At 57.2% G+C, this 16558-nt stretch overlaps 1 protein-coding gene across 1 annotated transcript in view; it reads right to left on the minus strand.

Annotated features, from left to right (window-relative positions):
* MEGF8 (multiple EGF like domains 8) overlaps positions 1–16558 on the minus strand; it is a gene marked incomplete at its 3' end in the record, with an annotated part of 41569 nt that overhangs the window by 1470 nt on the left and 23541 nt on the right. The window contains exons 24-40 of the mRNA XM_082862568.1: positions 16225–16472; positions 16024–16134; positions 15754–15872; positions 15173–15380; positions 14462–14642; positions 13741–13904; positions 12838–12982; positions 11396–11627; positions 10126–10249; positions 9771–9984; positions 9402–9616; positions 4538–4745; positions 4185–4344; positions 3565–3757; positions 2909–3079; positions 2617–2747; positions 1986–2118 (exon numbers count right to left, since the gene is read on the minus strand). Of these exons, the coding sequence (XP_082718694.1) occupies positions 1986–2118; positions 2617–2747; positions 2909–3079; positions 3565–3757; positions 4185–4344; positions 4538–4745; positions 9402–9616; positions 9771–9984; positions 10126–10249; positions 11396–11627; positions 12838–12982; positions 13741–13904; positions 14462–14642; positions 15173–15380; positions 15754–15872; positions 16024–16134; positions 16225–16472 (2957 nt within the window). The remainder of the gene's footprint in view (positions 1–1985; positions 2119–2616; positions 2748–2908; positions 3080–3564; positions 3758–4184; positions 4345–4537; positions 4746–9401; positions 9617–9770; positions 9985–10125; positions 10250–11395; positions 11628–12837; positions 12983–13740; positions 13905–14461; positions 14643–15172; positions 15381–15753; positions 15873–16023; positions 16135–16224; positions 16473–16558) is intronic.

Raw genomic sequence — 16558 nt, forward strand, 5'->3', positions numbered from 1 at the left:
GCTGCTCCTGGTGTCACCCCAGTGACCAGAGCACCCTAGTGGCAAGGCCTCTGGAACTCTGAGGCACAGCAATGACGAGCTCTGTTGAATCCTGGCTCTACCTCCTCACTAGCTGTGTGGCCTTGGAATAGTGACTTAACCTTGCTGAACTGGAGATTCTTCCTCTGTACACAGAGAGTAAACACTACTGAAATCACAGGCCCAGCACAGGTGAGCCAGCCTTGCCTGCTAGCTTTGCTGTTTCTGGACTATATTGGGTAGGTCCTGCCTCAGTGCCTTTGCACTGGTTGAGCCTCTGCTTGGATCGCTCTCCTGCCTGCCCCGCACCACCCGCCCCATGTTTGAATGTCTTTACTCAAGTGTCACATTCTCACTGAGGCCTTCCTTGACCACTGTATCTACCATTTCCGCTCCCAACATTTCCTAGCCCTCCTTTCTGCTTAATTTTCCTCCTTACTGCTCATCACTAACACACTACATGTCTGACATATTCATTTGTTGGCTGTTGGACTCCTCCATGAATTCCCTGAGGACAGAACATTTTGCCTGTTTTGTTCCCTACTGTGTCCCAATGCCTTGCACAGTGCCTGGCATATATTAGGTGCTCAGTAAAGAGGTGTCGAGTGAATGAGTTGGCTATTTTGATTCCTGTAGTCCAGTGGAAACCACTCAACCTCTGGGATTGACCAGGGTCAGTCCAAGCTCCAAACCCAGCCAGCTGTCTGACCTGGGACAAGTCTCTGAGCCTCCTTTTGCTCTTACGCCCACAGCTCACCGAGGCCCTAGCACAGCCTTCATGAGCCTTCCGTGTCTGTGCTGTCTCCACTGTATCTATGGCAGGCACTCCTTACATACTAACCACTACTGCTATCATTAGAAGGTAAAGAAACTGCTGTTTCAGAGCTACCAACAGAGCTGCTAGAGGAGGAGGTCTGAATCAAGCTCTGAAGCTGTCTGTTTTGACAAAGACCAATGGGCCTTTTGATTATGCATCAAGCAAGCAAAAATTCTGGGGACTTCCCTGGCGGCCCAGTGGTTAAGACTCTGAGCTCCCAATGCAAGGGGCACGGATTCGATCCCTGGTTGGGGAACTAAGATCACGCATGCCGCACGGCAAGGCTGAAAAAAAAAAAAGAAAGAAAGCAAAAATTCTGGTCTTGGATGGAAATGTTAGGGGTAAGGCTTGTGAAGCTCTGTCGCCATTTTGGGCGTAGTCGCATCTTTGCCAGTAGATGGGTAGGGAGACTGAGGCGAGCAAGGGATTCTCTCTTCCTTCTGGAACTAGAGAGAAGGTAGGTGGGTGGGGTGGTAGGAGCTGTACTCCAAGGAAGGAACATGGAATATCCCCTCTGTGGGAGGTGAGCCTGCAACACAGTAACCAACCAGGCAGTCAGTACAGGGGCTCCAGGAGCCCCCCAGCTGAAGAAAGGGGATATGGACTCAAGGGGAGTTTGCATATGGGTATTAGTAATAATATGAGATCCCCTACTGGCCCCAAGTGATCAGGTGAGGGCCACCACTTGAGCGAAAACTTGCCTGAGAATGAAGCCAACCCAGAGGAGAGCAGAGTCAAGACCCAGGGAAAGAAGGGCTCCTACTGCACTGTCTGAGCACCCGGATCTGCCCATTCCTCAAGTAGACTCCAGACCTCAGTGCTAAGAGCCAACACATTTTCTTTTTTGCTTAAGCTACTACGAGATGAGTTTTCTGGCATCTGCAGTCTCTAAGTTGTGACTATCCGTACGGGAGTCCGTCTCCTCACCTCCACCGCCCACAAGAGGCTCATTTCTGGGATCCCAGCAACACCGCCCGGGTCCTGAAACTGACTAGGGCTCAGGAACAGTCTATCAAGTCGACCTTGATCCCCATGACCACTGATATCGGAACCACGTTGTCAGTCCTGCCCGGGCCAGGCTACCTCATCCCAGCCCTGACCTCTTCTGGGCACGGGGCCCTTGGCCCATATCTTGCTTCTCCAACCGCACCTGGTATTTGTAGCAGTCTCGGCGGTCACTGGGGGAGCTGCCCTGGCACGTGCCCGTCTCTGTGTTGTTCTGACACGGGCAGCCTGTCCCGTCCTGCTCGTTACATGTGTCTGCATGGCCATTACACTGACATCTGAAGAGAGGGAAGAAGACGGGGGTTATAGAGCCCCCACGACCTACAGGGGCCCAGGCTGGATGCTGTAAACGTGAGCTCCAACCCATGAGGCCAGAAGAGGAAACTGAGGCTCACAGAGGTCAAGCCATTTACCCCAAGGCCACAGTGTTGGTAAGTGGCAGAGTCAGGATTAGAACCCAGGATGGACGAACTCCAGGGCTTACTGACCATGCAGAAGGAAGGGGGTGGAATGGGGAGGCTGTCCTGAGGCCTCTCCCTCAGGGCCCTCTCTCTCTCTTTGCCCAAGAGTCTCCACCAGGGCGCTTGGTAGCCTGCGTTTCAGCACTGGCCTGAGGGAGAGGGTCTCCCACCTGAGTCTAGTTCTTTGCCCCCAACCCGTGCCTCAGGGGATCTCAGCCTTTCCTGACTGAGGACAGAGGACTGGGGAGAGGAGCCTGGCTCCCAGAGCTGTTCCTACTGAGCGGGGCAAGGGTTCCTGGCCCCCCTTCCACTTACTTGGTGCACTTCCCGTCGAGGAGGAAGTAGCCATGGAGGCAGCTCTCACATTTGTCCCCATAGCTATTATTGTGGCAGTTCACACACACAGCCTCGTCTTCACTAGGCCCCTCTGTCACCCAGTTTTCGATCTGGCCAAGGAAGGACAGGGTGATCACAGAAATGCACGGACCAGCCCTCCTCCCTCAGAGCCAGGAGTCCAGAGCCCGGCAGCCTCCTCCTCCCTCAGACTAGGAGCCCCCAGCCCCCTCCTCCTTCAGACCCAGGAGCTCGGGACCCCAGCCTCTTGCACCTCATCCGGATCCAGCGAGTACTTCTCCGGCTCCCTCCTGGCCATTTCAAGCTCCTTCCTGGAGACGCAGACCTGGCTGTTGCCCCGACAAAAGGCATGGCAGGGCCGGCAGGTCCCGCCCCCCAGGGCTGAACCCACGAACAGGGGGAGGCACTGCTCACAGTGGCTGCCCTGGAAACCAGGGACAGGGCAGTCAGAGGGGGTGAAGAGTCACAGTGGGGGTGAGAGCTGGGGGAAGGTTCTGAGAGCACCAGGGGAGGGCAGCAACAGCTCAGGCATCTGGCTTGGGCAGTCCCAGCCCATCTGCCATTGAGCCCTGTGCCTTCTTCACTCGCACACCTCCAGTGATGGGGTTTCACTCCCCTTCAGCCCCAGTGTTGCGCTCAGAAAGCCCTTCCCCGCAGGATCCCAGATGCTCCTCCACGGGATCCCCCTCCCTGGTCCAGTAGTAATTCTGTCCCGCTATCCAGGGCGGCCCCTCTGTGGTACAGACCCAGATGGTGTCCCCAGGGTCCTCTCGTACTTCCTTGGGATAGGGCTAGGCCCCCTCCTCCCTGTGCCTAGCTCACTGGGGCTTGGAAGGAGGCTCGAGATGCCTGAGTGTAGGCTGAAGGCACAGAGGCCCGGGGCGAGGGCCTGAGGTCCCGGACGGACACCTTGGTGTGATTGTGGCAGAGCAGGCAGTGGTCGCGGGCCCCCACACCGGCGCACTCGCTGTGGCGGTTGCAGCGACACTCCGTGGAGCAGTTGTGGCCGACAAAGCCGAAGTGGCAGCGGCAGTGGTCGGGCTCCACGCATGAGCCGTTCACGCAGCCCTGGGCACACACGGGGCGGCACAGCCCCGTCACGCTGCAGGGGTGGGGCAGGAGTCAGCGCAGGGTAGCGGGCCGCTCCCTCCCAAAGGCACACCCAGCCGTCAGCACGGTCCTCACCATGCCTCTGAGGCCACCACCGGCCAGCCCACCCTCTTCGCAACTAGTCCACCCCCCCAGTCCGCTGCATCACTCCCCTGCCCCGGGTCCAGCCCAGCACCTCCTCCAGGGGCGATGACCCCCTTCCCAGGGTATCCTGTTAAACTAACTGACCAACCTTGCCCTCCACGACCTAGCCCCCGCCCTCACACCCTCCTCCACACCTTGGACTATGTTTTCTTGCGTCCCACTTTGATCCATGCCCCGTCGTCTACCGCTCCCCACAGACTCTCCCACCCCACGGTCTGCCTGGCCCTGCTCCCCTCAACCCCACCCAAGCCCCCGCGTCTGGCCTGTAGCCTCACTTGTCCATGGTGTAGCCCGTCTTGCAGCTGCACTCGTAACCGTGGGGCCGGTCATGGCAGTTCTGTGTTTCATTGCAGTCGTGGTGCCCGTTTGCACACTCGTCCTCAGGGGGGCAGGACAGGAAGGCCCAGGAGGCCCCAGGTCGCCCACATGTCAGCCCTGGCACGAGGATACAGGGCTTCACTGTGGAGGCCTCTGAACCACTCGCCTAGCCACCCGGGCCCTTGCTCCCCCTTCCCCTGAGCGCCACCTGTGAGAGCCCCCGGCGGCCCTCCACGTTCCCTGAACCAACCCCACGTCAGAACGCAGACAGGAGCCAGCCCCACTCACCCCATCCGAAAACCCGTCTCACCATCGCGGGGGCCGCTGAGTCCACCCTCCAGACAGCGGCCACCCCCATCCTGGCCCCCCCAGGCACACCAGCCACAGTGGGGCCGCCGCAGGCACAGGGCGCACTGTGTTGCCTGAGCACAGCCCAGGGAGCAGCTCTCGGGTCCTCGGAGCAGCCGCCCGCAGCCTCCAGCCATACATCGCAGGGGCAGGTAGGAGGGGCTCAGACACTACAGGGGAGGGGAAATGGCAGAGAAAGAAGATCAAGCAAACACCTCCTGGGTGTCTTCCTGGATTGCACCCTCTTCTCAGAGATCTCACCCCTGCTGGCCACAACCGGGTGGACCAAAATGGACATCAGCTGGGGTCATCACATTCTCCCTCCTCGGCATTTGTAACTAGAAGTTCAGACCAGAAGTCAGGCTAGGGACATCCTTGAAACTAGATTGTGTAGACTAGGGCTGGCTGGGCCGTTTGGATGAACAAATGACAGCAAATGAAGAGAGCAGAGAGAGGCAAGAAAAGAGCAGAGACAGAAGGAAGCAGAGATGAGAATCACACACCCCAAAGACAGGGAGACAGGCAGCTTTCCAGGCTCCACCTCCAGTCCCTGGTAGGGCCTGGCTGCACTTTCTACCTGGGTTACAAGAGGCACCACTGTGTTGGTATAATGAGCCCCCTTACCCACCTGGCTTGGGATGCAGCTGTTTCTTACAATCAAAGAAAGGCAATGATCCCAGGTGGAAAAAGAAACAAGCATCAGGAGGAGGGTTGCCAGCCACAGCCTCTTAGAGCATGGACCCAGCTGCTGGGGCAACAGGATCCGCCCGCGCTTGGCTGGGAAGTTGAGGAGTCCGTGGTCAGGACTCAGCAGCTCACACACCATCACTTATTGTGTCCTGGGACCCAGACACGGAGCTTAACGAGGTTCACACTCCTGGAAACTTACCTCAGTGTATGAGAGCATTTTATTTACGGCTTGGGCCTTAAGTAAAGTACAAGAGGAAAGAGATTAGTCTAGGCTGGCTCTCTGGAAGCACTTAGGAAGAAACAAAGCAACCATGCAGTCCTGAAATAGAAAACCCTGATAGCTGTGGCCGGAGCTCTGAGTCCCTGTGGGTTACGCCGGTGATGAGCCGAGCCTGGCTGAACTGCCACAGCCAAATTCTCCTCCAGGTTAGGCTTCCAGATCCTTGACAAACACAGGGGCAACCTGGAAGGGGGCCAAGAGAAGCCCGAGGCTCCAGTCTGCTCAGCACTTTCTGCTGGGACCCCCCCTAGTGGCCAAATGTGATGCTGCCCAATACCATAAACTGCATTTCCTGTGTTCCTGGAAGAGATGCAGGATCCTAGCTCATCTGCTGACATATGCCCACAGCCTAGCAAAGTGCCCGGCACAAGGAAGGTGCTCAATGAAGAATTTGGTAAAAGGACAAAGGGAAGGAGGGAAGAAGCCAGCCAGCCAGCCAGCCAGCCAGCCAGGGAAGGGAGCACCTTGTTGTCTGCCCCAGGCTCTGAGGCCAAAGGCATTTAGAAGAACAATGCCTGACTGTTAAAATAAGGCTGCCCATGAGCGAAATCACAACAGGTCTGGTCTGCGCACCTGTTGTGATTGATCTGTGTTTTTAAAACACCTGAGCCAACAGTTTTAACTGATTTTCCCAGAAATCAGAAGAGCTGGCAGCAGCCCTCCGACATTCCCATGCAGCATCAGCTCCGCGCTCTCCATTCAGACGCCCGCCACCCCCTCCCGCCTCACACCTCCTGAGCTGCCTGCAGGCTCTCTGGTGTTGCCTTCCAGTCCCTGGGATCCCAATAAAAACAAATAATGGAAATCTCAGTAATATTTAGGGAGGACGTGTATCACCGGAAGGACCCCAGGCTTGAGGACGAGAGGCCTCTGCTCGTTAGAGGTGCCACCGCAGGGGACCTGTGCCCTTGCAGCCACGCTGAGAGCCCCACGGGGAGCACCCCCCACTCCCAGCCGCTGCACTGACCCTCTTGGTGTGACCCAGACAGCGGAGACTGGGAATCCTCCCAGTGGGTGGAACGTGGGGATGTTACTGCGTTTTTACTGAATAGCAGGCCGGGCTCCACGCTCTACATACATTCTCCCATCTAACTTGGACGACCTTCCTATGGGACGGTGTGGTATGACACAAAAATGTATCTGGCCTTTGTCCCCAGTTCCTGGTACTGAGCTACTAAAACACATAGGGGTTCCTGAGCGGTGGGGACGTCTTTTGCTGTTCATAAGGGACCCCTTTTACACCTGAGTTTATGCTTACGGGGTGACTTAGGGGAGTCAGCCGAAAAACCAAGCGATTAGAGCCCCACTCACCCACCGGGGGGTCAGGGGAGAGACTGAGCGCTATAAAAACACTTGAACCATGAGATTCAGGGGACTTCCCTGGCAGTCCGGTGGTTAGGACTCTGTGCTTTCACTGCTGTGGGCTGGGGTTCAATCCCTGGTCGGGGGACTAAGATCCCGTAAGCCGCGCGGCACGGCCAAAAAAAAAAAAAAGAACAACAACAATGCGATTCAGAGAGCTTCCAGGTTGATGAGTGCATCCTCTGGGAGGGCGGCATGTCCAGTGAAGGCATGGAAACTGCATGCCTTGCCGATTCACCTCTTCTGTTTGGCTCTTCCTGAGCTGTATCCTTTATAATAAACCAGTGTGAGTAAGTAAACGTTTCTCTGAGCTCTGTGAGCCATTCTAGCACATTATCAACCCTGCAGAGGGGATGGTGGGAACCCCCAATGCACAGCCAGTTAGCCTGGATTTGTGACTGCCATCTGAAGGGGGAGCAGTCTTGTGGAACTGAACACTTTAACCTGTGGGATCTGACTCTGATTTCATGTAGATAGTGTCAGAAATTAACTGAATTGTTGAACACATAGTTGGCGTCCAGAGAACTGGAGAACTGGTTGTTGGTGTTGGAAAACACCCCAGACAGGGTCTGTTGACAGCACTCCTATTTTACCAAAGACTCGTGTAGGCTCTTGGGTTGTGAGATGGTGAGTAATCGCACCTCAGTTGGGTCTTGCACAATCTTGCCCAATAAAGATGAATGAGGAGTAGGGCTTCCCTGGTGGCGCAGTGGTTGGGAGTCCGCCTGCTGATGCAGGGGACACAGGTTTGTGCCCCGGTCCGGGAAGATCCCACATGCCGCGGAGCGGCTGGCCCCGTGAGCCATGGCCGCTGAGCCTGCGCGTCCGGAGCCTGTGCTCCGCAACGGGAGAGGCCGCAACAGTGAGAGGCCCGCATACCGCCAAAAAAAAAAAAGATGAATGAGGAGTAGACAGACTCACAACTCTGGCCCAGTGACACTGTTTCTGGATATGACAGCAGTAGCTGAAGCTTTCTTATCTCCTGCTGGGGTGGGGCTGGGGCTGACTGTCTGTGTCTGCCACTGGGACAGCTAAATCATGCCAGGCAGAGGCATCTTTGGTTTTTTTGTTTTGTTTTGTTTTTCAGCCGTACCGCATGGCTTGTGGGATCTTAGTTCCCTGACCAGGAATTGAAGCCGGGCCCTCGGCAGTGAAAGTGCGGAGTCCTAACCACTGGACAACCAGGGAATTCCCCCCAGAGGCGTCTTTGGAATGGACCTTATGAGACAGCATGCACTGGGCAGCCAAAGGGTGGTCTGTACCTCCCCAGACCATACCCATGTTCAAGAATCATCTCTCTAGACCATAGCCATAGATGAGGGGTGGGTCTGAATGGCTGTGTCAGAAGCAGTGCTCCTTCCCTTCCCTGGCCACACCTCACTGGACCACGGCTGGACATCTAACTCGTGAGCTGAGCTGAAGTCTTCCCTGAGAATGTGAACTAACAGAAGAATACAGAGATGACTGTGGTCTCTGGAATTAGAAAGTCACATAGCGACTTCCCTGGTGGTCCAGTGGTTAAGAATCCGCCTTCCAATGCAGGGGACGCGGGTTCGACCCCTGATCGGGGAACTAAGATCCCACGTGCCGTGGGGCAACTAAGCCTGCGTGCCGCAATTACTGAGCCCGTGTGCCACAACTACAGAGAAGCCTGCACGCCGCAACAAAGAGTCCACAGGCCGCAACTAAGACCCAACGCAGCCAAGTAAATAAATAAATAAATAAATAAATATTTTTTTAAAAAAAAAGGAAGTCACACAGACTGAGGGTCAAGGTCTGCCAGTTGAGGTGGTGTGTGTTGATGATCAAGCCAAGAGAAACCAGAGGATGGAGACGCGCAGAAAACAGCTGAGATCAGAGACCAGGCGGCCCAAGAAGGATGAAGCAACAGTACTTCCTACCTTCAGACAACATCAAATACCCCGGTTCCTTATAATAACACCAGCTCGAGTGGGTTTCTGTTTCTTACAACCAAAACTTCTAAAAGTAGAGAGAGAAAGAGATGGAGGAGGAAAGTGGAAAGGTGTGAGAGGGAGAAGGGAGATGGTATTGAGTCATGGGAAGGATGGGGCGAGGAGAGCTTAACTGAGAGTTGGAGAGACACCAGGGCTGAGGATTCAGGAAGGGGGTGCTGGGACACGACGGGGAGACTCGCAAGGCAAGGAGAGGGACTTCCCTGGTGGTTAAGACTCCACGCTTCCACTGGGGGCGCGGGTTCGATCTCTGATCAGGGAACTAAGATCCCCCAAGCCGTGCGACGTAGCCAAAAAAAAAAAACCAAAAAAAACCCAACAACAAGAACAAGGCAAAGAGGGAAGAAAGAGATGTTGGAAGGGGCGAGAGAAGAGAATGTGGGAAGAAAGAGAAAGTGTGATGGTGGGACCAGCCCTAAGGAAATGGAGGCGGACGTAGGACAGCGGCGGCGGGGTTGGAGAAAGGTCAGTGTGCAGCAGGGAGGAGGGCCACAGCACACCCCGCTGGGGGCAGTCAGTACCTGTTGGAGGCTGCTGCTCCAGACGCAGTGCTGCCAGCCCCCGTCTGCACCCTTGGAGTCCAGGCAGGAGGTGCAGTTGGGCAGGAGGTGACAGGGCATGGGGCAGGGCAGGGGGGGCGATGATTCCACCGGCATCGGGGACACGTTCAGCAGAGAGTGGCTGAAGCATGTCCAGTCATAGGTGGGCTGCACCGAGAGGATGCGGCGGGTCTCCCCTGGGGTTGGGGGCACACGGATTAGAAGCAGGTCCGGGCCCCCAGCCCCCTCCCCTCCTCCTCCCTCAAGCCAGGCCCCTGAGCCCCTTGCGTCCTTGCAGCAGGAATCCAGGCCCCCAAACTCTCCTCTCGGGGAGCAAGCCTCAGCGCTCACCAGTCCTCTTGAACTGCCGCGTCCACATGCACTTGCCCTCCCTTGTGCACTGCTTGCAGTCGGCCGCCCCACACACGGCCTCCGAGCAGTTCCCAGCCCAGAAGACCTCTCGCTGGTTGATGCGACAGTCATTCTCTGAGGTGCAGGACCCATTGCGCCCGATGCAGGCACCCTCAGGGCAGTTGGTACACCACTTACAGCGGGGGGCAGATGCCTGGCGGGGGGATACGGGCTCAGCGGGGTTGTCAGGGCCCCCAGCATCCCTCCAGCCTCAGGTCTTGCCACCCAATCCCAGCTGAAGAGCTCAGTGGTGCCTGAGCCACGCCCCCTTCCCACCCCCACCCCCATCATTCACCTCTCCATCTCCAGGCTGCAGGGTCCGGGGATGGCGGGCCAGGCACTCACTGCAGGTCCGCAGACGTCGACATTCCTCGGGGGAGTGGGGCATTGGAGAGCAGGGGGGACCACCACAGCCCAGCCTGGGGAGACATGAGGTCTGGCTCATCACATTCAGCCAGGCCCCACCCTTCCTCCTCACCCTCGCCTCTTCCTGGTGCCTCGTGGACACCATCCTGCAGGTCCCACGTATGCACTCCCAAGTGCTCTCAGCACAGGCCTCCCAAACCTGCTCCTCCCCAACTCACTTGGTGATGGTCCCACGTCCACCTATCACCCAGGCCAGAGACACTGGACGATATCCCATGGCCTCTTGGCCCTCCAGCCTCCTGAATTCTTCTCTGACCATCCCCTCCTCCTCCAGCCCTGCAGCCCCCGCCCAGTTCAAGCCTCCCCCTTCCAGGCCTCCACCTGCAGCCTCCCCTCACCACCCCCTCCTTCACAAGCCTGCCCCTGCCCTCTCCTGCTTAAACCTTCTGTGCCTCCCCATCACCCACAGTGGAGGGCCATAATCCCTCACTCAAAATCCTTGAAGGCACACCTGTTCCAGAACTTTCCAGGTTTCAGAAAAGCAGTGGGTGTACCCGCTGTTACATAATACCCCTAGCAGAGTCTGGGGGAGCACCCTAAAAATCAAACCCTTTAATATTCTGTAGTAAACATGGTGACACATTTAATGGGACAAAATAAAGCCCGTTAGTAGCCTCATACCACGTTAGTAGCCTCATACCAGTGCAGGATAACTGCGCAGTCAAGTTAGTTTGTGCTAAACCTAGGACAGCGCCTTCAGCCTCCTGATATGTTTGGATTCCCAAACTCCAGACGAGGAGTCTTGGAGCTGGACGGAGCGCAGTTCAGCCAGGCACCGGAAGCCCTTTCTGAGCTGACCCACCCACCTTTCCAATCTCATTCTTCCCCAGCTCAGATGGTTTCTAAAATACACCAGATACAGCCCCGCTTCTGAACCCTCATGGTCTAAACTTGACCGGTCATTTACGGCCCAGTTCAGACCCAGCTAACTCCAGCCCACAAACAGGGCTCCCCACTCGGTGAGGTCCCCGAACCTGCCCCTGCCTGTGATAAGCTGCCCATTTTCCCGTGTGAGCTGGTCTCCTAACCAGACCACACCCTGCTGAGGCCTCCCCCACAAGCCTGGCCTGGCACAGAACCCACTTCGGAGGGCACCAGTACCACCCACCCACCCACGTGCTGTCAGTCTCCATGGTTACCTATGGGCCTGGTCCCCGGACAGGCAGGCCCCATGGCACCAGGTACAGGCCCCAGACTGGTTACAAGCTTCGGGCGAGGGCAGCAGGTGGCAGGGGTCAGGGGGCAGGGTCAGGGCCAGCAGGCGGCCCAGGGCCACTCCCCCAAAGCCTCCTGAGATATACAGGCGACCCCCTACCGCTGCCACAGCGTGGGCCACAGACTCCTCCATTGGTGGTCCCACAGAGGCTGGGCCTGGGGAAAGACAGAAAGTTCAGAGAGAGAGCAGGAGACTCGAGGAAGAGATTCACACAAAGGTACCAGTCAGAGAGGGATGCTGAGAGGAGAGACAGTCTAAGGAGAGCAGAGACAGACAACGAAAGACATGACAGAGAGAAGACAGAAAAGGCCAAATAGGACAAGAGCATCAGACACAGCAAGACAAAAGAGAGCGAGAGAGACACATAAACAGAAAAAAGGAACAGAAAAGAGTGGAATAAGAACAGACATGGGCTTCCCTGGTGGCGCAGCGGTTGAGAGTCCGCCTGCCGATGCAGGGGACGCGGGTTCGTGCCCCGGTATGGGAGGATCCCATATGCCACAGAGCAGCTGCGCCCGTGAGCCACGGCCGCTGAGCCTGCGCACCCGGAGCCTGTGCTCTGCGGCGGGAGAGGCCCATGTACCGCAAAAAAAAAAAAAGAACGGAGACAAATGTTGTGGAACCCGGGGACTTCGCTGGCAGTCCAGTGGTTAAGACTCTGCGCTTCCACTGCAGGGGGCGCGGGTTCAATCCCTGGTCGGGGAACTAAGATCCTACATGCCACGTGGCGCGGCCAAAAAAAAAAAATGTTGTGGAACAAGACTAAGGTGGTGGCTGAACCACACTGTGAAGGTTCTAAATGCCGCTAAATTGTTCGTTTTATGATGACTAATTGTGTTATGTGAATTTCACCTAAATTTTTTTAAATCCTCAAAAAAAAAAAGAGTCAGTGGAAAAAATAGATTAAAAGCGAAAGAGAGTTAGAGACAGAGGCTCAGAGAAAGCAACAAAAAGCAAAGGAGACAGGCCCGGAGACACACACAGTCAGTCAGTCATTTACAATGACTGTCAAATGAAATAAAACGGCAAGATACAATCCCTTTCCAGCCTATGAACTGGAAGGAAGCACCCTCACATATGACAGTCGTTGCCTCTAGAGAATGGGATTATGGGGGATTTTTTCCTTCCTATTTTACAAATTATCTACAATGACCATCATTACTTCATAAACAGAATTAAAAACTTTTCTAAGACAGAAAAAGGAGGAGAGTGTCTCCGTGGGTGCTTAGATAACGTGGAGAAGACAGGAGCTTTGCCTGTGGGCCTGAAGGGGCCCAAATGACCCCTAATGAGTGAGAGTCGCAGGACAGGGCCAGCGCTCCCCCTGGTTGTCCCGCGGCCTCCCAGGGAGAGTGGTGGACTTACGGATGAGGTCAGGCAGGAGCCAGGTGTTGCAGTTGACCTGGTAGAGCAGGACATCGCTGCTGAACTCGTCAGGGTCCGAGCGCCCCCCAAGGACCACCATGGTGTCTCCTAGCAAGGCTGAGGCGTGGAAAAGTCGGGGGCGGGGCTGATGGGGAGACACACGGCAGGATGGGCTGTCAGAGCCCATGGTCACCCGCTCTTCGTGCTCCCTCTCAGCCCACCCGCCACTCCAAACCTCCCCACGCCCCAGCCCCTACCAGCCCACCCAATCCTAACCTTCCTCAAATCTTACCTCCTTCCTCCGGGAAGCCTCCCTCATTCCTCAGAGCTGTGTCCACAGCCATCTCCCTTCCCTGAACTCCCAGAACCCCCAAACCCCATGCTGTTCCTCAGGAACCCAGCCTCAGATGCTTGAGATGAGCCCCACATTTCTTGGGTGACCTCGCCAGCTGGATCGGGGCGTATCCTGCTGGGGCTCTTACTTCCATCTCCCTTGCGGTCCAGCCCCAAGAAGGGCTTGGGAATATGTTTGTGGATGGCAAATGCAATTGTCTCTAAACAGCATACCCGGGGTTTCCTGCTCTCCCACTGTCTCCTTTGGCCTTGAAGGCAGAAGCACAAGGAGCCTCAGTGTCCCGTTTCACAGCTGGAGAGGCCAGGAAGGGGAGGGACCTGTCACGGCCACGCCCAGAGTGTGGCAGAGCTGGGACAGAACCCAGGCCTCTGACCTCCTGGTCTAGGATTCTTACCTCCAAGTCACAGAGAGAAGAAGGGGAGACGTGGGGTACCAGAAAGGAGGGAGAGTAGGAATCCAAGGTTGAGCCAGTCCCTGGGGCACTGGGAAAGGGAGGGGCCCCTCCCTCCTACCCCCTACACTCATCTGTCTGGACCTTTTTTCCTGACCTTTGCCCCCTGAGAGGGGGCCAGCAGGCTCCAGGTGCGGTCAGGACAGTGCAGGGAGTAGAGCTCAGGAGATGGGGCCGCCAGCTCCACGTGGAAGCGGAAGCCCCCAAACACGTAGAGGGAGTCAGTGGCCTCGTGATACACAGCGGAATGACCATATAGACCTGGGGGTGGAGGATTAGTGAGCACAGAGGCTGGGGGAAGGGCTGGTGATCAGGAACGCTCCCCGTCTTCCTGGGCTCCCCCTCTCATGACCACACCACCACCCTACCAGGCCCTGATGCCAGAGACCTGGAAGCCTTTCTCAACCCCTCCTTCTCCCTTCGGTTCTAAAGGACAACCATTAAAGAGACCCTGGGAAAGAGAAGAGAGGGAGACAGGGTGACCAGAATGACCTTGCGGATGGTGATTAAAGAATGCAGAAGGAGAGAGAGAGAAAGGAAAATACCTGAGGGGCACTGATCTAGGACCTAGAAGAGGGAAACAGTGACCCACTGCTACTGGGCAGGAGGTAGGCAGCTTCTCATGAAGTCTGGGAAGGGTATATAAACTGAACTTCTCAAAAGGCAGCATCCTGAGAATGTGGGTGGGTGATGGGGGTAGACAGGGAGACAACAGGTAGGGGGGGCAGTGCCCACAGCCTACAGGAGTGGAGAGAGAGGATGGCTGGGAGTCAAAAGCGTAGCGCCCCCTCCCCGCCATGCCCTGTCCCCAGGCCCACCTGTGGGAGGTGTCCCGCTCTGGGCTCCGGACACCCAGGTGCCGGTTGCCAGCTGGTACTCAAGCAGCTGCTGGTTGAAGCCATTTTCAGGGGAGTAACCACCCACCAGGAGCAGAGACAGGCCTCGGCGGGCAGTAAGGGTGTGACCAGCAACTGCTGGCAGCTCCACGGTCTGCGGGGCCTTGGGGATGAAGAGTGGAGGTCACGGGGGTGGGGGGCAGAGGTCAGGGGTCATCTTGTGGGTAGAAGCAAGGCTCAGAGCTCCCCGAACTCCCCTTGAACCACTAAGGAGGTCGTGAGCTGCCTGGGGCGGGTCAGACCCCAGGCCTCCCCGCCAGCCGTGGTCCCGGCAGGTGAGAGGCAGACCTCTTGCTGTCTCTGCCTGCTCAGTGTCACTTCTTCAGGTAGGAGTAGCCTGGGGACCCTTTGCGAAGCCCTTGCTCCTCTGCTCTCTGGCTGCATGGGGCTGACTGTACCGGCTCCACAGCGGGCTGTGCCCCAGCCTGGAGACCAGAGCCTCACGTCCCCTTGGCTAGGGACTGACTCAGGAATGAAATATGACCCACAATGGCCAATGCAATTCAATTCTGGGGCTTGTGCTGAAGCCCTGGGAGGAATCCTCTTCCTCTGGGGGCAAAGCTGGCAGGAGCTGCTCTGGTCACCTTTGCTAGAGCCTGGTTGTGGGGACTAGGGGAGGGGAGAGATGCTCACCTTCTCCTGCCGCCACTGCAGGGTGGTGAGGTTGAGGACCCAGAAATCCCGGGCGACGCCCCCAGCCGTGAGCCCCCCCAACAGGTACATGGCGCCACGGCCAGCAGGCACATAGGCAGCTGCATGGAAGGAACGGGGTGAGGGGCCTGGGCCCCCGTCCTCAGCTCCTGCCAACATCTGTGTCCACCGCCTTTCGCTCACTGAGTACCTGGGGCCAAGATGCAAAAAGGCAGCCTCACTATACAGTCATACCAGCATGCCCTTGGGTGACCCCCCTACACACTGGTATCCCAGCAACCCCTAGGATCACCCCCCTCACTTGGCAGGTATCCCCAAACCCCTAAGGTGACCTCCTATGACAATCACCTTACCATCCCCTGGGGTAGCACCACCCAAATAAGTGTCCCAGTCCCTGAGGTCAGCCTCCTGCGACAAGTGTCCCAGCATCCTTTGGGGTATCCTTCACCTGTAGACGTTGTCCTGCACCCCCCCGAGGGGACTCTTATGTCAGAGACGTCTCAGTGTCCCCTGAGGTAACCTTTTCTCATTCAGGCATCCTACCTCCCCAGGGCAGTCCTCACCTGTACAGGTTTCCCAGCAGCCCCTGGGGCAGACCCAGGCCCCCAAACATCCACAAGGTGGCCTCAGGTCCCTCCACCATAGTGTGCCCCAGGCGGTGCAGGAAGCGGCTAGCTGTGTCCTGTGGGTGGGGTGCAGACGTGAGGACTCAGGTAAGGGCATTACAGAGTGGCAGGCTGGGCCTAGGGGGTAGTCTCGGGAGTGGAATGGCGAGAACGATACAGGAGGCGGGCTGCATGGCACCTCCCCGCCAAGGGGCATCCACAACTCACGGCTGAGAGGCGGCTGTCCATGAGGGTCTCCCAGACCAGCTGCCCACCGTCCAGCTTTGTGGCACAGTCAGGGCCCCCGAAGCCCTCAGCACAGATGCACACGCCCAGGCTCTGGGGAACAGCAGAAGGAAGCTTGGGAGGAGCCCTGATTACTCCCACCCGGCTCCCTGTCCCGCCCAGCTTGCCCTCTTTCACCTGTACCTGGTTACAGGTCCCTGCCCCGTTGTGGGCATTACAGTTCTCAGGACACAGAGCCATGCGGCAGTGTGGGCCTGCCCAGCCCTGGGGACATCGGCAGAGTCCAGCATCTGCGGCCCCGTCCTGGGGCACACACTCCTGGGGGACAGGGCAACTCCCGGGGCCCCCTGACCCACAGCGGGCAGAGCCCACAGAGGCATTGAAGCCCCAGGACGAGGAGCCGTTGGCCTCCCAGTGCAGCACCAGCAGCCCTGTTGGAGAGAGTCCAGAGGCTTGTCACAAGGCCTCAGTAAAGTGATATTTAAAAAGCGGGGGGGGGGGGGGGGGGGGCGGCGCT

The sequence above is a fragment of the Leucopleurus acutus genome (assembly GCF_964270905.1).
Source record: "Leucopleurus acutus genome assembly, chromosome: 20".
Taxonomy (NCBI): Eukaryota; Metazoa; Chordata; class Mammalia; order Artiodactyla; family Delphinidae; genus Leucopleurus; species Leucopleurus acutus.